We start from the raw sequence: 26702 nt of genomic DNA, 5'->3' as shown, positions 1-26702 counted from the left end.
TCTTTATCCTAATTGACATTTTTTCAATTGAATTACTTTTAAACTTGAATATTTTAGATTTTTCTTCGCATATTCTAATTTAGTTTTCATAACCCATACAAAATATTAACATTATTTAAAATGGCAGTGAACAAAGCTTAAGTAGCAGCAGAGACTGTAAAATATGTAATGCGTTATTCTTGCATAAATTTTATAAAATAAATAATATATTATTGAAATAAGACAAAAATATTTTATTAGCATAAAAAAATATTTTACATACAATATTTTTCGCAGACCCTTCTCCATATAATTGAGGTGAAATTAATAAACTCTCGGGCACTAAAGTTTTGGCAAAAAATCAAAATTTTGAATCCATAAAAGTTTCAACTTTTCTGATTACATTTAGCTTATATTCGCGTAAGTTTAAGAGATATTTAGAAGTTTTGAAAATATTGCAAATTCATTTAAAACTTTAAAAGATTTCAAAGAATTTAAAACAAAATACAAATTTGTGAAGATTACAATAGAATTTCATGATTCCATTTAATGATTTCAAAATGTTTTAAGATAATAAAAAGAATTGCTCGAAATTCCTGTCAAAATTATATATTATTTGAATATTTGAAATGATAAAAAAAAGTTGATGACCAAATGAAAATAAACTAATTATTAATTTAGAAAAATTCGATGACTGAAAAATAATTTAAAACCTGAAAGGATTTAAATTTGATTTTGTAAGATTTTAAACAAAAAATGTATAAGGTTTTAAGCATTTAAAAAGGCTTAACAAGGATAAAAAAAATTATTAAGATTTTCGAAAAAAAATTGAATGTGATTTTTTATTCTGAATAATTAATTTTAAGGGCATGTGACACAGCTAAATACCTATATTGCCGACCTCTCTTTATCAGTTCACTGAATATTTTTTTGAACTTTACTGAAAATTATTTCATCTTTTTTCTAAACCTCAACATTTAGTGAACGTTCAAAAAATGTCGAGGTCCAGAAAAAAGATGAAATAATTTTCAGTAGAGTACATACCAAAATGCAGTACCTAAACGTACTTTATTGTACTCTAATACATTTTCCAAAGTTTCAGCTCAATATTTTATTTACAAAAAAAGTTCTTAGGTTCAAAAAAATATTCAGTGAGCTGATAAAGTGAGGTCGATAATATAGGTATTTGGCTGTGTCACATGCCCTCAAGAGAATATTTTTAAAAATTTGAAATGACCGACATTTTTTCCTGGGAATAAACGGGCATCCTACTAATGGTGCAAAAATTATGGCGACTTTTTATATGCACAAGTTTGACTAGTCAACGATAATACGCACACTCCCTGCTTGCTGCGTACATAAACTGTACAGGGCCGTGCGATGCGACGAAACAAACAGTCGCACACTGAATGCACAGACACCGTCCTCTTTGATTGCTCGAGATAGCTCACAGCTCTCGTTGACCCCTGCTGACTCGCTCACGATTTCGGAATAGTTTAAGAGATTTCACTGGATTTTCGCTTATTTGAATTGATCGGATCTTTTTCAAAAGATCCACTTAGATACCTCTGATTTTATATCATGTCACAAAGTGTTTCGGACAATTATATTATTTTTTTAAATATCCGAGATAGATACAAGTCTACAAGCAAAATTGTTCCCTTTGAAGAGTTCTACAAAAAGCTTCACTTCCATTCTTTGATATCTTACAATGACAGATTTGTGAAAAAAAATTCTTGGAAAGCGGTACAAAATATCGAAAAATGGAAAGGAACCTTTTGTAGAAGTCGTTGAAAGGAAGAATTATGACTTCCAGTATCTCGCATATTTTTTGAGAAAAACCAAAATTTGTTTTACTTGATTTCTAGAACAACAGTTGTCATTTTGTTACCTTGAAAGTTACCTATCAACATTATTTTGAAAAAATACCGGATTAAACAAAACAAACAAAAAATTGGCACCGAATTCACAAACTTCTTTTTTAGGTGTTATAGAATATATAGAAGTTTCAGGTTTTCTTGAAAACTATGTTAAAGTACAAAGTTTAATAATAAAAGATGTAAAAAAAATTTCAACTATCAATTTCATCGTCGCGAGTCCTTTGTTGTATGCCGGATAAGGTTTAGTTCAAATCTTTTTTTTTTACATCTTTTATTATTAAACTTTGTACTTTTAACGTAGTTTTCTTTCGGCTCTTGCATTTCTCAAAGTTTGAGATCGATATTTTATGCATAAAAAAGTTCGAACGTTCACTAAATGTTGAGGTTTAGAAAAAAGATGAAATAATTTTCAGTGAAGTTCAAAAAAATATTCTGTGAACTGATAAAGTGAGGACGGTAATATAGGCATTTGGCTGTGTCACATACCCTTAATATTGTAGAATTAAAATATTTGAAATTATTAATCTGAACTATGAAAATATTCAATTTTAAATAAATTAGACAACTTACAATTGTCATTTTCTGACTCTTTCAAGCTTTAAAGTTATACAATTTCTTGCTTTTCGCAACTCAGCTCTAGATATCTTATATAGGTTAGTCGTTTTAATCAAATAAATAGATTTCCTGTTTTTTTTTCAGTTCTCAAACATTTTTCACGGATAATACGATTAAAAATGCAAAATATTAAGCTAAACATTTTTCCATTTGAAACTATAGAAAATGAACTACAAATTAAAGCACTTAAAGTGAAACTATTGGATAATTTACACGTATTAAATGGGAAGTACTGACACTTTTCAATTCAACAATTTTAAATGAGAAGCAGACAAACTGTCAAATTACAACTTTTTAACCTTTATAGTGTTCAAAGATTCAGATGCAGTTCCAAAAATATTAGTCCACGTTATAATTTTCAATGCTAAAAATGAAAAAATCAATCAATGTGCTTTAAAACTCAAAATTATATTACTTCAGGACATTTTAAGTTGGAAACATTAATAATTGAAAAATTAAATTTTTTTAACTAAAACTTGTTAAATTATAAATTAATTATTTTCATTTTAAATAGTTTAAGCATCCTTGGAAAACTTCAACATTTTATTTCAAAATCTTGATAATCTAAGTTATTTAAACTTAAAATTATTTTTTGAATTTTTTCCATAACTTCTAAATATATTTTAAAATTAATTGAATTTTTCTACACTTTTTCGAAAATTCTGCAATTAAAAAAAATCGACCTTAAAATTTGATGTATAAGTAACAATTGAACAAATTTGAGTAATTTTACGATGTTTTGAAATATTAAAAAGCTACAAAATTAATTAAAATCTTGAAATGATTTAAAATTATTTAAACGAAGTGAGTATACTATATATCTCTATACTATAATCTATCGAAATAAAAAATAATTTTTAATTTTGCTGGAAATGCTGATGTGATTGTAATGTAATTTTCCTGATAATGCTTTCATTCTTTTGTTTGAAATCTGCAAAAATCTACGGGTATTTGCATCGAAATTTCGGTGCGAATAGTCGAATTTTGTCGTTAAACACACTTCGCTTGAATTATTTTAAATCAATACAACTTTGAGATTAATTTGGAATCTTTTTAAAACTTCGAAATCTCTTCAAATTACTTCCAATTTTTTCTAAAAATAATCAGTGTTAAGTTGTTCTTTATACATCAAAATTCTACAATTTAAATTACAAATTATACATTGTTTAAATACAATTAAATTTTTGTGTAAAACAATTCAGTTTCAAATTGTTTACTTTTAAATATTTAGTTTAAATTTACTCGCCTTTAATAAACAGTCGAATATTGAATAATTATTCTTTTTAATTTTAAATTAAATAGGTTCGATTGCAATATTTTAGACCGAAACAATATTTTGAATTAGGGATTCATCGTGGCTCAGATGGTTAGTGATTGTCCTATGTTCCAACACTACAGCCTTGGCAGCCACGCTGGCGCGGGTTAGATTCTCAAAAGCAGGAAGCGAGGCTGGACGTCCTTTTAGAGAGCTTCGCTTCTGTCCCTTGGTATACTACCCCATAGTTTATAATTAACCTTACAGTACATTCGCTGATGACCCTGCCAGCTGATGCGACTATAAATATTTAACCAATAAAACATATTTTAAATTTCATAAGTCTTTAATTATGAATAAATTATTATGAAGTTATTTTTATTTTGATAATAGTTTATAAAGTCTAAATCAGACGTTTACCTTTTTTTTATTGACTAAGACTTTCGGATTGAAACAGTTTAATTTTTTACGTTAAAATCTGGAAATTCTTAAATTTTTAACGAGTTTAGAATCGGTTTGTCAAATTAAATCCATTAAAAAAAAAATTTTTTTTTCTATTTCAAGTTGATGAAATAAATGTTTTTTTTTTAAATTTTAACTTCAAAAGCTTTTAATTTTTCATTGTGAATATTCTTTAAATTAAAAATGTACGCTTAAAAATAAATATTGTCAGAGGAAAATTTTGTAAACAAAAGATTTTCGTATTACGCGTTGGCATTACTTTGAATAATCAAACAAAAATTTCCAATGAAATTGATTATACTGTATGCACTTTCCTAACATCATTTAAGAAAAAAGGTCGGATGCAAATTTGGAATGGTTTTAAAGTTAAATTAAAGTTAGAAGCATACAAATCAGAAACAATAAAAAAATCGTATACACATTAGGGTGTCTTTATTATTAAGACTTACCACTAAATTTAATACACATCACATATTAATATCCCTTAAAGTATTGTAGTTATCTGGAATATATACAAAAAGCCAGCCAAGGGGAATTCCTATGATTACGGCGTTACATCAAAAACTGTGTAGAGTCCGTTTAAGGTTGAGAAAACCTTAAATATCTAAATGCGTGCGGCTCGTACAAGTAGGTCTCTCGAGTGTTGAATTAAGAATAATCCAACTAACAGACTATATTAAACTTAGCCAGGAGCATCGAATTCGGTGCAATATGAATTTCATTTAAAAGTATTCATAATTTCAGAACAATCAAATTAAGATGTGATGAGATGAAACATATTCTATATGAAAGTGTAAGATGAATATTGCTTGATGGAAATTCATTACCCTAATTCATCAACCAAAATTAGAGACGAATTTGGCTTCTTGGATGTAATCAATATAGATAAAAAAAAGAAATAAAGAAAATGACCTTAATCCGTATTTAGAACCACTTTCACATCTTTTAATGCTCAATCGTCCTTCTGCTTCGAATCTGGTGATTTATCACCATTCATAGGCGAATGCGAACGACTACGGCTCTTGCTGTGCTTGCTCAGCGATCGAGATCTCGATCTATCCCCTCTGGAACGTTCCCTGCTGGATCTTTCCCTTCAAAAATAAGCAAGAGACAACAACGTTAACAAATGTAGAAAATACTCGCTTTCGTCTTTCCTTTTCTATTTCACGCTGAAATTTCAAAACTATAAGTAACTCACTTTGAGGGCGACTTCGCTTTGGACTTCGACTGCGACCTCGACTTTGACCTCTCAGCCTTGGACCTAGAACGAGATCTGGATTTGGACTTAGATTTCGACTTTGAGCGGTCTCTTGATCTGCAAAATTATATTACCAATAAAAAGGGTTAATGTAATTAAAAAAAAATAATAATTTGGCTTTTGTGCCTCGTGTTTGTGAAATTATAATGAAATCATAAAAAAAAGCATTGCTAGAAGAGCAATGTGAAAGTGATAACACAATGAATCGATCGGTGTCTTCACGATAACAAGTAAAATCAAATAAATATTAAAAACTACTAAGACTAACATGAATCTCTTTGCTTTGGAAGCACTTTCTTTAAGTCTTAAGTGCACATCAGCACCTACAAAGTGAGAGTCTAAAGCCGTGTCATAGTCGTTTCCTGCCAGAGATTTGTGATTTAAGTCACAAATTGAACGAACTCATACTTTTCATAAGGAAAAAAAGCAGTTAATTGCCACACAGATATATTGCATTGGAACAAAAATATCCAGCAAATTATTTTTAAATTTCAAACAGCAATCAATAGTATTTTTCATGATCTAAACGTTAAATTTAACCATGCAAACTTCTTGGCAAAGCGTGTTGTGCAACTGAATATTTCCTAATGCCAAAAAAACCTCTTTTCTCAATTTACATATGACAGATATAGGCAAGCGAACTTTCTTTAAAAATATATTTTTAAAGTTTCGAATATAATCTTTAATACTTAAAAAGAAAATAATTTCCAAACAAAAATACACTTGCAAATATCTACAGGATCTTCATTTGGATTATCGTACGGACCATTACAACGTCTAGCACTAGCAGTGCTGATCAGCCCAAAGCAACGCCAGTGATATGACTAATGTACAACATGAAATACATTTTTTAAATAAAAAAAAACAGCTTGAAAAGTGAACGTAAAAGACGAAAAGAGCAAAGCCAAAAATTAAAACTAGAGCCCGCATTTTCTGGTACTAAAGATCGACTACAAAAATATAATTAACAGCAAATAGTATATAAATTACAGGATGGCCACTCAAGACACACGAAAAAATTCCCGTTCATTTGACGATTTAATTTTTACAAAATTTACAATATATAATAATAACTACAATAAAAATAAATACATAACAAAAACTAAAAAATTTATAATTTAAAGTATAATACATAATAATTCCAAATTTTAAGTGTTAAAAATTGAAAACATTCAAAATTGAACAATTTCCAATTCAAACGTTCAATTATATACAGAATTGAAGCGTTCAAAATTAAACGGTCTCAAATCAAAAACGTTCAACATTATATATTTCCAAATCGGAAGCTATCAACACGTTTATAAATTTAGAATGTGAAATTATTCAATTGAAAACTTTAATATTAAACCAGAAAGTTTTTAAATTAGTAGACAATTAAAACAGTATTACTTGGAGTGGTTTTAGTCAAAAATGGTCCAATTTTTGAAATTTATATATTAATTTCTTCCATTTCGTGTGCAGTCCAATTGAACCGCCGCATCGTATAAGGGAGTATAAAATTATTCTGCAGATTTAAGTTGCCCCCGATCGATATTTTTGAAAAATTAAATTTTTTTGTTTTGAAACATAGATTCCTACCTTTCTAACACTATTTGTATTTCCTAACTTATTTTTACAAATAAAAAGCACTAAGAAAGGAGGGTCTGACCCTAAATTTTTATAATTGTGAAGTTTTTTTTGTAAATATTTTTTTACTTTATTAATAATTATTAAAATTTAGGACCAGACCCACCTTTCTAAATGCTTATATTTATTATATTAAATTTTCAACCCGATGTTGCGCTTCGTGTGGAAATAAGTTAGGAAACAAGAAAAGTGTTGATAAGGTAGGAAGCTAAGACTATTATGAAAATCAAAATAAATATTTATTTGTATTTAAAAAAGTTAATTTTGTTTTCTCAACAGTTTAATAAATAACATTTGAATATTTTCAATCGCAAAGTCTATCGACGAAACTTTAAGCTAGAATAAACTGCAAGCGGATGAAATTTATTAGGGTTCAGATAAGTTTTTTTTTTTTGAATTTCACTTCAATTGGACCAGCTGCTGAAAAACAGTGATGTTTACATGCTTTTACTCAACGTGCGGCGAGGCCGTGAATGTAGGACTTAGTGGCGACTCTGAGAAAGGCGAGCCGTAGTAGCTCTTTCCTGAAAGTCTAAATGTAAAAACTTATATTTTTCATCATAGGTCATCAAAATAAAGTGATCGTTAATTAAAATGATAACAAAAATTATAATTTTATGCGTGTAAATACCAAGAAAATATTCGTAATAAATATATTTACTTTTTGTAACAAAATATTGACTCGAGAATCCGAATGGGTCACATATAACAATAAGAATTAATATTTTCACTTAATTCGAATCTTCATCGGAAGATACGTCGTCGGATGAATCGTGACTAAGAATAGGAAAAAAAACAATGCGCAATATAGAATTTCCTATAAGGATGTTTCAAAACAAAAAATGTTAATTAAAAAAATAAAATAAAGATTAGGGGCCAACTAAAAGCTGCAGAATAATTCTATACACCCTTATACGATGCGGCGGTTCAATTATAACGATCACGAATGGAAAATTCTTTGATTTTTTAGTTGCACACTTTTAGGAAGACTTGAATGTTAAGCAAGAAAATATTAATGTAAAAATTGTTCCTTCTAATCTGAAATGCACCTTCATAATTTTAGAAGATTCAGCATATAAGTATTCGATTCCTAACATCAACAATTTAAAATTGTTTAACTATGAAAGATTTAAATTGAAAATGGTATAACAGGGTAGCCCAAAAATACATTGCACATATTTTTCACTCTCCAGGGTACCCCCCCCCCCCCACACACATCATTTTCTATCTCTGAAGAAAGAAAATTCGTGATTTTTGTTCGTAGCTCAAATATCAACACGTGCCACCGGGCACTTATTATTGTTAATTTTCAGTATTTTCTGTCATCTTTTTTTATACAGATAATTACTAACAGACCATCTGAATATCCTGTACGAATTTTTAAATAATTTATAATTGTTAAAATAAATGGAACTTATTTCAATTATTTTTTTCTTAAAATATGTAAAAAAATCCTATTTTCCTAATAAAATATAATAGTTAATCATCGTTTGTAGTAAACATTTTTAACGCATAATGTAATTGTTTAAACAATTAATTTTGCTTATTTCAAAAATGTCTCAAAAATGAACCAGAGATTGGTATTGAATAATTGCATGAATTTGATATATTTTTTCTGATGTCTAAACAATTTTTATTTGCTCAAGCAGTTTTCTTCGAACAATTAAAAAAAAATTAGAAAATAGAATACACATAATTATTTTTCCGACTGTATATAGTGATATAGAACTCATTACCATAAAATACCGCACTTCGTCCTCAAAAACGTTGTTCGAAGAAAATGTTGAAACTTGAATCATAGTTTTTATTAATGAATGTACTTTTTTCATAATATAATCGTGATCCAGATAGTAAAAATATGAAGAATGCAATAATAAATTAACTGTTGTATTTTGAATTTTATTATGACTTATAATTTACTTAATAGTATACCAAAAAAGAAGAAAGCCATCTATATGAAATTTGAAGGAAAAAAAACCATAATCAATTGTTTAAACTATGACATAAAGGTTTCAGAAGAATTTTACACTCTTTAAAATCATTCAATATTATGTTAAATTCATCAAATACTATTCTTATGGTTTAAACCAACTCAAATTGTTTAAAAAATAATTAATATATTCTTTCTATGGAAGATTCAGTCAGAAAAATATTTGCATGCGTTCAATTTTACTTTACGTACTAAAATTTTTCGAAAGAAAACTGCTTGAGCCAATAAAATACCAATTTGAGAAAAAAGTTTTTCCTGTAGCTCGAAAAACGTTTTTTGAATCAGCGTAGTACAATGATGCTTAAATTCAACACTTGTCAACTTTAAACGCTCATAATTTTAAATTGTTCATTCAAATAATATTATTCCGAAAATATTCCATAATCGTTCAGAAATAATAACACTAATAATAATAAAAGTAGCAAAAGGCTTTTATTTCTGAGTCTAACTTTAAACTACTGACATAAAACCAAAAAATAATTTGACATGTTCAAATCTATCACTAAATGATTTCCATTCAATTTTTTTTTGTTTTGACCGGTTTTTATAATCATTCAACATTAAAGAGTCAAAACCTAAAATCGCGTAAATATTAGGGTTTTCTATGCAAAATGAATTTGCAAGATCGTACAAGGTTCAATTTAAAACTCTTGATATTTTTTACAACATGGAAAGCTTTGAACGTAAAGTTTCTAAACTATTTTAATTTTCCACGTAAAACTTTCTAATTACATTATGTTTAAATTATTGAATTGGTATAGATTGAAATGGTGAAGAATTCAAATAAAAACGGTTTAATTTCGAACACAATAGATTTTCAAGTATATAATGTATGAATTTTCTATAAAAATTAATGGATTTTGAAAGTTATGAATTAAGCAATTACAAATTCAGTCTTAAAAATGATTTTATCTCACATCACATCAAGTCATGTTTAAAGCAACTGTGCAATTTTTCGAATAAAATTAAGAATTAAACAAATTATCATTCCAAAATATTTGCGGTTCAGTGGCCAACCTGAATTGTAAAACAAAAATATACGAACAGAAAAAAAAATTCTAAAAATCAGTATCTAGTAGCCAAAAAATCTAAGCTCTAATTTTAAACAACTTCTACTGCATTTTAAGGAAACAAAATACTTACTTGGACTTGGATCGCGAGCGACTGCGCTCGGGGGATTTGGATTTGGACTTTGATTTAGATTTTGAGTGAGCCCTTGACTTGGACCGGCTGCTGCGGCGACTGCGGCTTCTAGAGCTGCGACGACTCCTAGGAGAGAAAAAATCCATGATAAATATATATAATTATTTTAAAAGACCAAAGTTATTGATAAAAAATAATCGATGTGGTGGTTGACTTCTTTTGAAGTTAAAATTTCCAAATAGATACAAAAACGAAGCTTGATATTATCTGTAACATTTCTAGTAGAGAATAAGCATAACAGAATTAATAAACCTAAATAAACGAAATCCTCCTCCGAAAATACCTTTATCAGCATCAAAAATTACGATTATACCTTGAACGGGAGCGAGATCGACGACGGGATCGGGACCTGGATCGTGACCTTGATCTGGAACTGGAGGACCTTGAACGACGTCCGCGTCTCTTGTCTTCAATCAAACGGATTCTGCGACCATTAAGTTCGGTGTCATCTAATTTTTCAATAGCATTCTTCAAATCAGAGTACGTAGCGAATTCTACAACTCTGTAAAACAAGAATGAAAATCAAAATTAATCGCCTATTAAAAAGTTTAAAACAAGATAAAAAATAAGTTAAATATATATTTTGTAAATTAAAACAAATCGATGCCTCCTATTGAAGCGAGGCACCGAAACAGTTTTTTAAATATATGCAAAATAAGATATCCTACCCTTCATTTCTTCGTTGTTTGTGAGCATCAGCATAAGTTACTTCTCCAGCTTGTCTCATGTAATCCTTTAAATCCTAAACATCATATAAAAATATTAATTCCACGTCATGGAGTTGACAAAAATTATTTTTCTTATGAATTCTAATAACATAGTGTACTTAGTCTGATACTGGAATAGTTAAAAGTGAACGCTGTGCACTATTAATTAACATCTGTTTATTAATTCCTTTTGAAGATTGCTTGTAGATTTACTTGGAAAATGAGGTTATGTATTTACTGCATAAACTTCGACTACGTGTTGACTTTTTTTAATTACACTTGAAAAAAATTGTAATTCAAAACAAAATTTCTTTCATCAATATTGAGAATTATTTAGGCATTTTAAAGTTAATTATATTTTAAACTTTGAGAAGAAATACACTTTTATTTCTTGTTTTAAAAATATTTGAATAAACATTTTAGTCTCCGCCTGTGCAGTCTTGTACTTTTCCCTATAACTACAGAAACATGTGCCCGAACTTAGAACCGTCAATTTTTACAACCTTTCTTTTGAATGCAGTGCAATGTTCACAAGTATTAGTACAATATTTGTATACTCCACTCTCCAGAAATTGTTTTAAAATGTAATGAATTCACGAAAATGGACAAGCTCTGTAAATAACTTTCTTCTCACGAACAGAATATTTTATCAATTTCTGTGAGACTTTTATTTTAAGAAAGTCACTTCTGAGCAGGGAACTTTTTATATGCACCAAAATTTAATATCAAGTTTAGATGGAAGATTCCGAATTTATATAAAACTACGGGTAAACTTATGACAGAATAATTTTAAAAATATAGTTTATTTAATAAGTACAACACGTTTCAGAGTTTGCCCAGCTTCCTCGTAGGATACAACCTATAATCTGAACTAAACTGATTATAACTAGCGAGATTACTTATCACCGGGCAAAAATATAGTTTCTAATCCAATGTATCGCGGAGACTTATTTCCCAAAAACTATATAATTTTTACGTCAACTTTTTTTTTAATTGTTACAGCACGGTTGGAATTTTGTTTTCATTATACAAAATTTCGAAAACCGCTCTCTTTACTAAAGAACTCATTTTTGAACGACTTATTTAATAAATTATAATAGAACTGATTACTCTGAGGTTTTTGAGGTCATTGATAACGAATCTGAAGTCAGATTTTAAAAGTTCAACATGGCGAATCCAAAATGGTGGAGAAAATTTAAAAACCGTCCGCCATTTTGAATTTTGCAAATCGGGCTAGATTCGTAATCAGCGACGTTAGAAACCTCCGATATACACGTTTTATGAAAATTCAACAACTTTATAAAAATGTCCGCCATTTTTAATTTAGGAAAATATAGCCGTAAAATTAGTGACAGAAAAATGCACGTTCAAAGGGTTAATTTTCAAGTGGATTGTTTTCAATAAATATAACTTTATGCTACATTGAATTATAAACCACATTTTTGGTCGAGAAGTTACCTCGCCGATTGAAACGTATTTTACGAAATTTAATCAACTAAATTTTTGTTTGAAACGATTGTTAGAATGGATGACGCCATTTGGAGAATTCTTTTACTAAAATGTAAATGATGAAATAAAAGTGGCACGATTTTCACAATAAAATACTTGTACTGCCTCTTTCGATTTATTAATTCATAAATGAACTTTAAATCCCCTTCTGAAATTAAAAAAAAAACAGTGCAAAATAAAACATTTTGAAATAAAAAAATTCAAAAATATTGCTTTTAATTTCTGTAGAGTGGCTCACAATTCTTATATGAAATAGTCAAAAATGAAATGAACTTTTGCTAATTTTCTGCCATAAAAATTTATAAATTTACGATGGATAATATGTAAAAATTAGCAATAAATGAACAAAATATATGAGTGATATTAAATAAAATGATCAATTCATATCTACAATTGAATTTAAACATTTTCGTGATCTCATGGTTATGAAAAAATAGAAATGGAAAACGTATATGAACTTAGGAATAAAAAATCATAAAAATAAGAAGATTTATTGATAAGCACTTCACAATGTTGACGACTGTCCTCCAATGTTGAAACCCCAAAGAAGCGGAACCCACAATCCTTGAGAAGTCCTTGACAATAAAAATTAAATATCCAGTTTTGCCTCTTGATAGAATTGAAAAATTTTCACCCGTTCTGGGTTAATTTTTTATTTTTTAGATTTGAGTCATTTCCACATTTAGGCCCAAATCTAGATGACCATCCGAAGTTGCAATCAGTTCTCGAAAGCTTCAGCGTCATAGTTGAAGTTGGTAAATCGCATGTGAGAACCAGACACTGCTTTAACCATTACTTTATAAATTGTCCATAGCAAGGCGGCAGCAGTCTCGCATAATTTTCAAAATCCACTTCCCATTTGTCAAGGATGATTAATTAGCGGAGATTAGGTCGGTTTAAATTATCACTTTTCTTGATATGGTATGACTTGTTCAGTCCTTAAATTTCGTCTTTTTTTTGGCTCTAGTCAAGTTTCTAATTTTATGAGTTGATGGCTTTATTTTCTGATGCCTTCTTCTAAAGTTGAAGCCCACAAATTAATTTGTTAAAACTACCCTGTATTTCAGACTTAGAAATATTCAACTGTGACATTGCCATGCATAAAGAAAAGTTGATTACGTTCAAAATATTAAATACAACTTGAATCTAAATTTAATAAAATTATTCTTAAGCAAAATCTCTTGATTATTTGACTAGTAAGATCCAAAAAATCTAATTTCGAGCACGGCAGAAATATTAATTGAAGATACTCTTCTGCTTTTCTCAGATTTTTTGGCTGGGCAATTTTTCTGTAACTATATACAGTTTTTGTACTTTTCATTAATTACCCACAAAAAAGTAGATGTAAGATCAAAATGTTAATGTTACTATAGATGCATGACAAAGTTTCAAAGCTGATTCATCTTTTCAGTTGTAAAATTGACATTGTTTTCAAGAGTTACTCACTTGTAGTTTTAAAAATTAAGAACTTAGTATAATTAAAAAAAATACAGGTATACTTTTCGCTTCTTGCCAACAGGGTGTCTATAAAATATCTAGTTCTAATTGGGTAAATGAAAACCGAATAGTGCTTTACTAAAAAATGGCTGCGTTATGAGGGCACCGAACTAAACTTTAAACTGCACTTGGGGTGTTAAAATAGCCATGCAACGCTCACGAACCCGTACGAAACGCTCAAACATTTTGTGGCATGAATTATGCAACAGCTTTGAAAATAATTGTTTACATTGTTACAAAAATTTAGCGTTTGATCTTTAACTGCCAAAACAAGAATGCTACTTGGAATGTTGCCTCCAAATTTTATTTACAAATTTTCGAAAGCTGTGGATATGTGCACGAGTTAGACAAAAATTTAATACAAAATTTACTCGAAAAAAAACTATTTTTTTGTAATTTGTAAAAAAAAAAAGATAACATTTTCTTGTAAAGAAAAAAATGCTGAATCTTATTCTAAAAAACTTATTTTGGAAACTTCAACGACTGTTAAGAATTTTTTAATGCCAAGACAATCAATTGTGGGCTTACAAACACCATTCCAAAGTGGCTTAGGTATTCAACACCCCATGGGTAGTATATGTAACTTTCTTGAATTTAGAATTAAAACCTTCAAAAATAAACAATTTATAATCTGAAGCATTGAAAAAATAATCTCCAAATTAGAATCAATTTGAAATTGCAAAATATTGAAGTCTTCGTGAAATTTGTTAAGTCTGAAATCTGATGTATACCCCTCGATTCAAGTATCATGTCTTTCAACTTGAAATTGTACAATTTATATTTTTTAATCATACATCAAACTGCCTAATTTATAATTGGATCCAATTTTGCGATTGACAAGACACCCTTGACAAGAATTTGAAACAAGAAAAAAAATCTTTTTTTTTGCCCAGCCTTGTGAGGTTGTATCTTTGGCCACCGAGTATTCGAACATTGCTCGACGTCTTACCAACAATTTACTCTAGTTTCTATTCTGCACAGTGACGTGGCAGTCATCAAGACACATTTTTAGAAATAGATACACGTATGCAGAGATGTATGTTTAATTATAATAATAAAAATTAAATGAACTATAAACGTGAATAAATCTAAGAGTACACTCGGTTAAGGTGACGCATTTACCTTGGGCCCAGGCACCACCTTGCTTACGGACAGAGAGAAAGGCCAGACACACGGCGCTTGGTCGGGTCGAACTGATCAGTGTGGCGCAGTCGCGGATGGTTTGAATTCGGCCCACGTGTGGGAGGGTCGCCGTGTATGCCCTCATGACCCGGCCGCTGCCTGAACTTACTAGACAGCTAGGTTGGTGATGGTACTGGTAGTGGCAGTCGTCACAGTCGTAGTCGACGTAGGCGCATTTTATTGGCTTTTTCAAGGTTTAAACTCCAGTAGCATTGGTAGAATTAGTCAAGTTGGAGCTACTGGAAACAAACTGGAAGTTGAAGGAGAGTTGATGGATCGAGCGGGAAATCTTGATGGATCACGGATGGTTCATAAATATGGAATAGGTTATCAATCAGGAATTCTTGATAAATCGGAAATTGGCGGTCGCAGACGAGTTTCCAATGACTGTGTTAACGACCTGTCTCCGGATTATCTGTGAGTATCGGCGCGTTTCGCTGGATACGTGGGTAGGTAGGTGGTAGGCGTACCCAGTGCCTCGAGGCTCTCTCTCTCACCCGGACACCTCAGAAACCAACCTGGTGCCACTTGACCTAAAGGCGGGCCCATCGCGTGCATCGTCATCTCTTTATCATCGTACATCGTCAGTCTATTGGCCCTACCGGTCGCCCCTCCACGGCGAAGAGGACATGGCTCTTCGGAAAGAACATCAATTTTATTGTTTTTCTCAATTTCTTGCCGAACGTAAAGAAAATTAAAAATTCAAAAACAACCTTGCTAAACTCACTGCCGATAGAATCGGACATACTACTCCTCAATATGCAACCAATCCGAAAAGGTAACGATTGACAATGTAAATTGATCAAGTAAGGCTTGGTTCTGCTCGATATTCTATTCTGCATGGTAAATTCCCTTCTAGCCTCATCAAATCTTCTTTGAGCCCTGGTTATATTTCCCAGTGACTTCCACAGTATCTTCGGTAGTTGGAAACCCATCAGGAACTCGGTCTGGAGCCTCTGGATTTTCTGGATACGATTCTGGATTATCTTTGGTTCGTTTGCAATTCCACTTTCAATGCCTTCAAAGCCCTGGGTCCAAATTTGCTTTCTCACATTAGTCTGTATGAATTGGACGAGCGTATTTTCTATTGCCAGAGACTTACTTGATCAAAATGTACATCTCAAGACTCGAAAGAGTCGTTACTTTGCGACTAAAAAAACTCAAAGGAAAGAAAAGACCCAATGGAAATGACTCGAAATAAGAATGACACCCGGAAGCTTCTGCTCGACTGGAGAAATTAACTCGTTGCTATTCGAACTTGAGCTCGACATTAAACTGTTTGATCTAAGCTCAAGTAATTAAAATTGAGAAAGAAACTTTTAAAGCTGGCTTTATCAAGAAAAACAGTCGTATTACCTGCCAGCTGACCCTGCTCGAGAGATTTTCCACTGTGAGGCGGTATTCAGTCCTGGTTGGCGGTCCATATCTAAAAGAAATACAAAGTCCATTAAAGTAAATTGTTAAGTGTCTAAATGCAGGTTTGTCTTGGACCTGACTTCAGATTAAATAGCAAAAGAAAGAAGAAATGAAATTTAAAAAAAAGGAAAAGATATTATGATAATGTAATACTTTGATAGAGAAGAGTTTTAATTGAATAATATTGATATTGATAGTAAGAAAGACTGAATTTAATTAAAGACTATTATTTTGTAGTTTAAACATTAGATGTATATACCTGGGCAATGATTGCTTGTAGCTAGATGCAGTCCTCGTGTTTCTGTTCACACTATCTCTGCAAAAAGGGATCTTATGTGAACAGAAATAACGGATTGTAGAAAAAAAAACCTTCAGCAAATAACTACTGTACTGCACTCATTGCTCAGGCACACAATCAATCACCTGTTCCAATCGAATCAAATCTACTGAAAATGCAGCAATAGCGTACCTGTCGTGCCGCATATCGTCTCGGCTGTAACAAACATAACACCACACATCTATTAGTCGCCTATCACATCTCTCCACCTCTCTCGACTAGCAGCAGATTAACTTAAGAGAAAACTAAAGAAATTTTGTATGGGGTCGAACTGGACAATGGGCTAACGGTTTGAATTTAAATTATCTTTTTTTTTTAAACTAGATTCTATAATGTATGATTATATCCACTAATTGACTCTTAGCTCAGATTTACTCAGGAGAGTAGTCAAATCCAAGACAAACAATTTACAAATCTCATAATTACCCAATACATCTGTTAATTTCAACTTTAAAAATAAACTGTCGGCTCAAAGCGCTATCTCTTTTAAAGTTATAATCGGGACATCATCAAGATTATAAAAACAAGAGATTATTTACAGAAAGACCTCACAGGAAATTGGAAACACGTTACAAAAAGCGGGTTTTTAAAGCATATAAAAGTTGATAAAAGAAAGTTATTTGTAATAACTTTTTATACATTATTAAAAAAAAAGACAATCTGTTTCAAGACTTTTCTATGTGGCCATTAAAACACAAGAGAAAAAAATCCAGCTAATTTATAATCGGAAACATCCAAAATTGAACAAATTCTGAACCTTGTTTAAAACTGAACACTTTTTGAATTATAACTCTGAAATTCAAAAACGTTTGTACTGAAATCCTCTTATAATCAACATTATTGAATTTCAAACACTGAATTTTCAGTTATTCAAGCCTTCAAAACTACATACAAAATTTATTCATGAGAAAATTAACGATAAAAAATTGACTGAAAAATGACACTTTTTAAAAGAAAAGGACTTTAGAATAATACATTGTAAACTGAATTATTTCATACTTGAAAATGTTACAAATTGACATTTGAAGTAATCGGCAAGATTTTTTGACCAAAATATTTTCAAATTACCAAAATTTCACGGTTCAACGCTCACTGTGCGTTTAATCCTGTACCTTTTTGACTGAAAAATGATAAACTAGAGAAAATGGTTCAGAAAGACAATACAGAAAATGGGTACCATGTGAGGCCTGCAGAGAGCTAAAAATATTAATAAAAGTAATCAAAGCTGACCTCTTGTTTTTAGAACCATCGATAGTTTTCTTCCCTGGATCGGCGATGTGCGAATATCTGTTAATTTGCAAAAGTTATTACCCACACTTATAAATATTATAGAAGAGCACAATGAATCAAGAGAATGGAAGAAATGATTTTTTTTTTGGAAAATCGCACATCCCGACTTGAATGGCTGCAGGGGAGGAGGGGATAATGATCGATCTGATAAAATAAAAAAAAGGATAGCGTGTCTTACGCAGATCGCCTCGAGTCCCCATAACCACCACGGGAGTCACCATAGCGCCACTGGTCACTACCCCTAGGTGTACCCCGGGCCCTCTCTACAGTAATTCTGTAACAAGACACATTGGATATGCTTACTTGTCTCTCCAGGAGCGTGAGCGTCCGTAGCCACGGTCGCCTCGCCTCCCTGAAACACCCCGTGCTATCTCCACCGCCACTCTGAAACACACCCAACAAAACCCCGCCTAAGTCCTCGACTAATTCTTACTCTAAGTGCCGTTTTCTTCTTTCCTTCTTTTTCTTTCCTCAGCCTTCTCTCGTCATCCTTTTAATTATCATCGGATTTTCTCAAGTCTTTACACAGTCCAGCCTCTAAGGCGTAGTCTCCTTTCACGTTTCTCTGCCTTTCCTAAACTTTCTTTTAGCTGCTCTCGTTTGCAACTTACGACCAATTTCAAGTATATTTTTGTTTTCTTTTTTTTTACTCACGCCAAGCTTTTTCTTCAGAGGAAAGAGTCACCTTACTTGATTACTAATGCAAACTAACTACCTTCTTAACCCATTCCAATAAGAAATTTCTGATACATAATTATAAATTAAATTGTAGATAGACTCAGTAATAGAATATTATTAATCAGACTGTGAATTTCGTATCATTTATCATACAATCTTGGTTTCTTTAGGTTATATTTTCCTTTAAGTTTTGGTGTGTCAACCGAAAAAACTAATCCTATCCTTTAAAAAAGTGATTAAAATCCATTAAATTTAATCCTTTAATTCAGAATCATAATGTTGATCACAAATTATTCTTTAACACAATTAACAAAAAAATGCTATTCCTCAGTAAATAAATTTTCCAGTTTCCCAACCCAATCGACATCCTTGAATTAATTATAAGGTTTGAAAATAAAATCATCGGCAAAAACAAATAAAATTTCATTATACATTTTGGTCTTTTGTTCACTTTCTCTTTGCAACTTTTGAATTGAGTTTTGCAATCATTAAGATATTCATTTTAGAAAAAGTAAATAATTTTAATTATGCTTAAAAGCAAGAAGGGTTTGCATATCTTCTCCTGCAATTTTTTTATTAGCGTTATTAGAAAACTTTTACGTTTTTTCAGAGAGTAGATTAAAATCACGACCTGAATTAATATTTTTATTAAGTTTTAAAAAGATGATCAAAGTTTAAAGCTGAAAAAAAATGAAATCTGCTACCTACAAAAACATCGATTAAATATTAGAACTTACAGCCTTTCATACTCAAATTTGAAAAATATATATTTTTAAACTTTAATAAAGATAAACAGGGATAAATTAACTTTTAAATTATACAAATTAAAAAGTTTCCCCTTTGATTAAAAAAATATATAGGTTTTAAATAATCATTTTATATTCCATTTATCCCGCAACGTTAGCAATAGGCAACTTTGATCTCAACTCTGAAATATAAAATGGAGTACTGTGGAATCTCTTATTTGACAACAAAAACTCCATGATGCCGCAATCGTGCAATAAAAAAATTGTGCAAAAAAATCTAGCTTTTCTAATCTTTCTTTCAACATGTAAGTGTTTCAACACACCTTTTCCATGCCTTAAAGGGACAAGCAATTGTATTAAAAGGGCTTACAACAATAGGAGTGTCTACTGTAAACAATGTAACTCCAAAAATTGTTAAACAGCCTTAAGCTATTAATTTTCATAAACACAAACAGGAATTAATTTTACATTGAAAAATTCCTAAAACATTCTTTTTGGTCCTCCAAACTTATTTGGCACGAAACATTGTTAATAAATTATTTTTATTATTATTCGAACATACCAGAAAAAAGATGTCTGAGCAATTAAACATTAAGACACATCTAAAATATTAATATATATCTTCTAATTTCCACGTATTCTTCGAATCAACTTTAAACGATTTCATTATAAGGAAGTTTCCAATCAGAAATAGATGTATACGTTTAAAATTTACTATACGAATTTAAATGTTCTCATTTTTGTTTAAGATACGATAAATGCAATAGTTTAAGGCAACTCATTCCGCCTAATTCGCTATGATCCTCACTAAATCTTGATGACTTTCGGAATCAAGTTTAGAAATAGGACCATAAGGAAATTGCGAAAAAGCTCGGATCTCTAATGAAAGTATCCTCTTTAAAAATCAACAACTTCCAAAAGAAAAATAAATGAAGTTTCCGGTGTATGTTTCAATTACTTCCAATCGGGGGAATTGATGGAAGTAGTTCAAAATGGCGGTAAGTCACAGCGCACTCTCAGGTCAATGTACTATACAAGACCGTCTTAATGCATAATTACGGAGGCAGACTATGTCTACAGATTTCAGGGATTTGAGTAAATGAAGCCCTAGCACAATGTCTTTTTCCAGTAATTCTGTATCATTCCACATATTGCAACTCATTTTTCAATATTTAATACCTTCAAAATCGATTGTTTTAATAAATTCTATAAATTTTAACGCTCATAAAGAATATTTATATTTGAATTCTTAAAAATATCTTATAATTTATTCAACTCGAGTTAAAAACTCCATTATAAACTATATACAGAATTACTACGAAAAACACTTTGGAAAGCTTCAAGACATTGCTAAGTGAAATCTAACTTTTTTTAAATAAAAGAAAACAAAAATATTTTCAAATCACCCTATCGAAACATCGTTGAGATAAGCTGTTTGCAACTTATCTGTGAAAAATACGAAGTTTGTATGTTAGCTAAACTTTACAATACGAATGGCACAACGTATACGTGAATTAAAGACAATGGAATGAAGTTTACGTGAAATTACCAAATTCACTGAACAATGTCTTCAAAAATTTTTTTGAGATAAATGAAGAGACCATTATAGTTTGTATCAATGTTAGTACTTTTAGATTTCCAGATCTTTGACTGGTGGTACTTTGAAATATAGATAAAACAGAAATTGCGAACCTTTTTCGATTTTAAATTTATCTTTAAAACGTGTGATAAAATATTTAATTCAAGATACCAAATTAATACGAACATTTGGTCACTAGATTCAAGAAATTCCTTTAATTCTTTCACCAGTAGCATGCTAATCTAAGTTGGCTAATATCACTTACATACAGCTATTTTTGAAATAGGCAAGAAAAGAATACAATTGTTTTTATACTTAGCATTTGAGAATAATCACATTTTCGGAATTCTTTTTAAAATGACGTTCATGCAAAGACTGAGAAAAAGATCTTGGTTGTTTCTGACGTTAGAATGTGAGTTTGAAAAAGAGTTCTACTATCAACCACAATAAAGATCTTTTAGTTGGTTGTTAGATAAAAAAATATCTACAACCACATACCTCTCTCCAAGAAGCTCCTTTCCATTTAGCTCGTAAACTGCATCATCCGCGTCTCTGTAGTCGTCAAATTCCTGCGGAAAGATAAATCTGATTTAAAATCTACCTCCAGAGAAGTGTAGAATTTCTACTAAGCAGCAACATTCATTTTTTCGGTCATGTCTTTATAAAGGAACAAGAGTAATTTTCAGGGCGAACAGGTCTGCTTTCAAAAGGATGAATTTGAAATAAAAATCAGATTTCGGTAAAAGGAAATTATAAGCGATTTTTATTTACCCACCTTCGGGATAGAAGAAACCAATAAGTAGTATTGAGCTTATCTTTACAAATTATATAGATAAAACTTACAATAACATAAATAAAATGTGTTTTAATCCTTTGCGGCGCGTTTAGTGAATTTCTGCCTGTAGAGGAACCTCAGTTAAAAAATGATATTTAATTAAAAAAGCAAATGATGAGAATGATCCTGATAAAAATAAAATTTTGAACGAATATTAAAGATTTAATAGCTTTCTTTTCAAAATATAATTTTAATCACCGCTGCGCCAGAAAGGTTTAAGTGTTCGTGTAATCCTGATTGCTTCGTTTGACTAACAGAACTTACAAATTCTCGTAGAATAACGACGTTCGTCTAAGCAGCCATAGTACCATTGTGCAGGGTTCAGGGGTTTTCAGATCATGAGCGTGTGTCTACTTTTTATTACAAAACGTTTCACCCCCTTTGATCAAAAGGAAAACAACAAAATATCTTCCTAAATTGTAAAAACAAAATGGAATCCCTTAAGCATAATACGAGCTTTTATTATATAAAAAAAATATTAGTTACTTTAGACCCAGTAGTGACTTTACTGTTTCGATCTAGGAGAGCGAAACGAAATGCGAAGTTCTCTTTGGACTTAGTACGGATACTTACAACAAAGCCATAACCGTTCTTGATGAGGACATCGCGAAATCGACCGTAGCCTCTGAAAAATCTCTCAAGGTCTCTTTCCCTGGTGCCGTATGGAAGCCCACCGACATAGACCCTTGTCCCTACCATACTGTAAAAAAAACAATTGATTCACATTAGACTTACCACAAAGGCAAATCCATTCTTCATAGCAACCTCCTTGATTCTACCATATTTCCGGAAGAACTTCTCAAGGTCGCGCTCTCGCACCCGGTATGTTAATCCACCAACGAATACTCGGGTGCTCATTCTTAAAGGAAAATATAAAAACACCATACATAACAGGCTTCCTTTGGAACCTGCCGTTTATGTACATTATATAACATAAAATATATCGGTAGGTTATTCTATAAAGTTGCAGTGCGGCATCACGATTGATTTGAACTAAATCCTAATTTTCAAGTGTTATGTTAAAAAGCAATAGTAGTTTACGTTTGAAGCAGATGATTGGAAGTCTTGTTTATATTCATTATATTTGGCATTTATGTTAAATGCTGGAGAATTTGTTTAAGGCCATGCAATACTTACTCTCGATTCCTACTTTACCAACAGTTTTTTGCAACAGTTCACGTCCACGCGAAATGAGATCCGACTTGAAAATTGAGGAAATTAAATAAAAATGACTAAAGAACGATTTTGCAGCCCTAAATTTGTATTCATAATAACAAACAAAATTATTTTTGAATTTTTTTTGTAACCACACAAATGTAGGACAAAGGTTCCGTATTGCCTTTTATTGAATTCCACCATTTTCCAACATGATATCTCATTCCGTGTCGATGTGTTGCGAATAACTGTCGGTAAGGTGTAGTTCCGGTGAAGTATTACATGACCCTAAAGACTTTACATTTGTGACTTTAAAAAGTGTTTATACGGAAATACATAAAAGTAGACATACAATCATTTAATAAAAAAGATAACCAACTTAATGCGAGGAAATGTTTATAAATTGTGGAATTAGAACAAAAATAAAGAAGTTTAGCGTTTTTCTGAAATATTTAACTTCATAATCTAACTATATCCACATTAAAAAAATGTATAGATGTCAACAAGTGTTGAAGAGATTCCCCCCCCCCCCCCCAATTCAACTATGGTTGCTGATAATTCTTAAGACTTTCTTTAAATCATAATTAAAACCGGTTTAATTTTAAATGTTTAAAGCTAAAACTACTAGATTTAAAACATAGAATTCAAAATTACGTACAATTTCTTTGAACGATTTAAATTCAAAACCACTAAAAAAAAAAAAACGGAAAACCGCATTTTCATATGTGTTCGATATAACACTGCTCCTAATTTTAAAGTTTTTCAGTTTAGTCTTGCAACAGAAATATCAAAATTAACCAAATTATAACGCAGTTAAGTTTTAAAGCATAGAAACTAAAAAAGCATAAATTATTTAAATGGTGTCCAAATGCAATAATCTTACCACACCACATTTTTAAAATTAAAATTGATTTTTTTAAAAGAGTTACAATTTGTATTCTTAAAAAATAAAGTTAGTATATTTTGGAAAAAAGGAGGAACTGAAGATGAAGGTCGAATGAAGATTACAGGTATCAGTTAAACGTTATAGATAATATAATCATAACATTCTTTGAAATAAATTGTTTTTTGTATACACGTTTCTGTAAATTTAGCTATGCCGACGGGAAATTTCAACTCGTATGGTAAGAAGTAGCAAAGTAACGCACGTTCGCGTGGATTGAACACAACATAGGACCATCAAGAAAATCAATAATATTGCAGCATTATAGTTTTTCTCAGCACAAGAAGGCTTCTTTTAAGCAAACTCCCACCCATTAATTCTAAAAACAAAAGTTACCTCTCAAGGAGCATTTATAAAACCCACGTATACAATTTAAAACTGTAAATTCATCAACACAAAATCCGTTCATCCTAATAAACGTTAAACAATAAAATTGTATGCTAGAAGAATAACCAAATAAAATATAATCAAACACAAAAAACATCTAAATTAAGATATTAAAAACGGCTCGAATTTGGCTTATGAACAAAAATAAAAAAAGGCTTCCTCCCAGTGTCCACTCAAAAAATGACAAGTCATACAAATGGGGACTGAACCCGGAAGTAATCCAAATGCTCCAAAAATTGTACATTAAGTTTTTAGAAGTTACTTTACAAAATATCAATACTAGGTTTTAATATCTATAAGAGTAATTCGCATATTTTTACTTTAAAAATAAAGCCGTATAAAGAATGGTAACGGCGTTCATTTCAGACGCCACGTTTGTGACCTTCAGTTTCGCAAGCACGCTTCTCTGTTCTTCGAGTCCAAAAACGAGACAGGAAATAATTGAATAAAACTAGAAATTTAAGTCAAGAAAAATATACAAAACTCCAAAAAAAAAGCTCTAATCAGATTCGAAAAAATTAATACTATTCATCATGCCACGAAACTTCTAGAATTTTAGCTCATCCAGCTGCGTACCGAATTTGGCTTGCGCCTAAATTAAAACTTTTATAAAATGCAAATAGCAAACATATTATCTAATTAATGTTTACCGAAAATATTTTGAGACACTTTAAACGAAAATTGCGTTGAAAATTGATATTTACGAGCCTAATCACGCAGTAATTACGTACCAATAGGAAAATCTGCCTACGAAACGCGTGACTTCTAACATAAGATATGAAGGGAACGGTTCTTTATTTTGAAGCCTGTTAAGACTGTCTACTATTTTTGAAGGAAAAAAATTCCAAATTTTTGTAAGAAAATGAGAAATGCGACAATTTTCCCATGAACGATTCACAACGAGGGTAACAATTCTGAGCGAGATAAGGTATGGATGCACATACTTGACTTTGAACAATCGATAAAAGAGGGAAGTGTAAAAAAAACTAGAAACATACCTGATGATTTCTGTAAACTTATTTCTGCAGTTGTTGTATGTACGCACTAAATACTCTAAATCACTGAAAATAATGCTAATAATTGAACACTGAACGAGTAACGATCGGCGTCTGAAGCAAGATGGCTCGCTGTAGCGACACGGCTATACGGAAATAAAACGGGGTTCACACAACTGTAATCAGGGACGCAAGCAGACGCAAGTAAGTACAGCCTCGAACCAGTTGACTTCCGGTCTCCTTCTGAATTGGCGCTCTTTTTCCAAATCAGGAATATAAACACCAAAACATTATCATTTTTTAAATTATAAGTTTAGGATGGAAATATTAGAAAAGTAATGTTAGAAAGGCCGTGGCTACGGGACCGTAGTCTCGAATTGAATAGCCTGATTTATCAGTACAAATACCGGGACTGGAAAAGGGACAATTCGTACGGAGATTGTGGGGAAAATAAGCAGGATGTTATCGGCAGATATAGAAGCTGCCCCCCCCCCTCATTAACAAGTCCTATGCATCGCCACAACTTTTTTGTTCTCATACAACCCGGAGGGGAAACGGCGGTGAAACTAATCAAACAGGCAGATATTTAGAAAATGATGAAAAAATGATTAGTTTGCGACAAGTTTACCAAATATATATTGAAAAATATGCAGTCTAGTGAATCTATTAAATTTGGTAAAAGTTGTTTTTGTTAATAAGTGCAGAAAGCATGGGTAGTAAATGTTTAGCTAAATGTCTGGTTATGACTTCAACGTAGAAAAACTTCATGTGTTCCTCCGTATTTCCACCAAACCTTATAATTCTTTAGAGTTTACAGGCCTAATGATTCTTTTCTATGCAATTTAAATTCTAGTTTTATATTCTTAATTATTATGGTACCCATATCCCTAGCGGAAGAGTCGGAAAGAAAGTATCTTTTCGATCCTTTCCGATTTCTATGTGAATTTGCTTCCATTTCTTTTCGCACGCTTTCTCTTTCCGAAGCTACCCGATGCCTTTCCGAACTTTTGCGAAGTGTCCCACTCCATTTACTTCTTTCTGAATCTTTCCGATTTCTTTACGAATAAATGACGCAGTGCACCAATAGTTTATTCCGTTTCTTTCCGATTTTTCTCGTGCGTCCCACTGTTTATGTTCGTTCCGATTTCTTTCTGAATAAATGTGAAATGTACGATGTA

At 31.1% G+C, this 26702-nt stretch overlaps 2 protein-coding genes across 13 annotated transcripts; both read right to left on the bottom strand.

Moving 5' to 3' along the window:
- Positions 1–4608: 4608 nt before the first annotated feature.
- LOC117183014 (serine-arginine protein 55) lies at positions 4609–25683 on the bottom strand. 12 transcript variants are annotated; one of them, XM_033376151.1, is made up of 13 exons: positions 25528–25683; positions 22780–22903; positions 21708–21778; positions 18385–18480; positions 18147–18203; positions 17049–17072; positions 16839–16895; positions 16520–16589; positions 10937–11010; positions 10582–10770; positions 10209–10334; positions 5390–5506; positions 4610–5282 (listed from the first exon to the last, which is right to left on the bottom strand). In XM_033376151.1, exons 2-13 carry the CDS (start codon positions 22900–22902, stop codon positions 5144–5146), a joined length of 1143 nt encoding a protein of 380 aa, XP_033232042.1. In that variant the 5' UTR covers position 22903; positions 25528–25683; the 3' UTR covers positions 4610–5143. The 12 variants fall into 12 exon arrangements, with proteins under 12 accessions (XP_033232040.1, XP_033232044.1, XP_033232042.1 ...); XM_033376154.1 differs by lacking the exon at positions 18385–18480 and adding an exon at positions 18510–18590 and having other exon boundaries at positions 4644–5282; XM_033376152.1 differs by lacking the exons at positions 18385–18480; positions 22780–22903 and adding exons at positions 18510–18590; positions 22618–22744 and having other exon boundaries at positions 4644–5282.
- On the bottom strand, positions 15105–16513 carry LOC117183016. Its single transcript, XM_033376160.1, has 2 exons — positions 15891–16513; positions 15105–15798 (listed from the first exon to the last, which is right to left on the bottom strand). Exons 1-2 carry the CDS (start codon positions 16096–16098, stop codon positions 15575–15577), a joined length of 432 nt encoding a protein of 143 aa, XP_033232051.1. The 5' UTR covers positions 16099–16513; the 3' UTR covers positions 15105–15574.
- Positions 25684–26702: the final 1019 nt, after the last annotated feature.

This window comes from Belonocnema kinseyi, chromosome 2 (assembly GCF_010883055.1).
Source record: "Belonocnema kinseyi isolate 2016_QV_RU_SX_M_011 chromosome 2, B_treatae_v1, whole genome shotgun sequence".
NCBI lineage: Eukaryota > Metazoa > Arthropoda > Insecta > Hymenoptera > Cynipidae > Belonocnema > Belonocnema kinseyi.
Note: the sequence above shows the minus strand (reverse complement) of the source record. Positions and strands in the feature narration are given on the sequence as shown.

Bases quoted from the DNA above. Each gene is read 5' to 3' on its own strand.
- LOC117183016 (XM_033376160.1), bottom strand. From the start codon at position 16,098: ATGGGTTTCCAACTACCGAAGATACTGTGGAAGTCACTGGGAAATATA. The intron at 15,799-15,890 runs GTGAGTTTAGCA...TTCTTTCCGAAG, and splicing joins TATGTCCGATTCTATCGGCA to AGCCATGTCCTCTTCGCCGT.
- LOC117183014 (XM_033376150.1), bottom strand. From the start codon at position 22,743: ATGGTAGGGACAAGGGTCTATGTCGGTGGGCTTCCATACGGCACCAGG. The intron at 18,481-21,707 runs GTATGTGGTTGT...GTCTTGTTACAG, and splicing joins AAGGAGCTTCTTGGAGAGAG to AATTACTGTAGAGAGGGCCC. The intron at 18,204-18,384 runs GTAAGACACGCT...GCAAATTAACAG, and splicing joins GGGGACTCGAGGCGATCTGC to ATATTCGCACATCGCCGATC.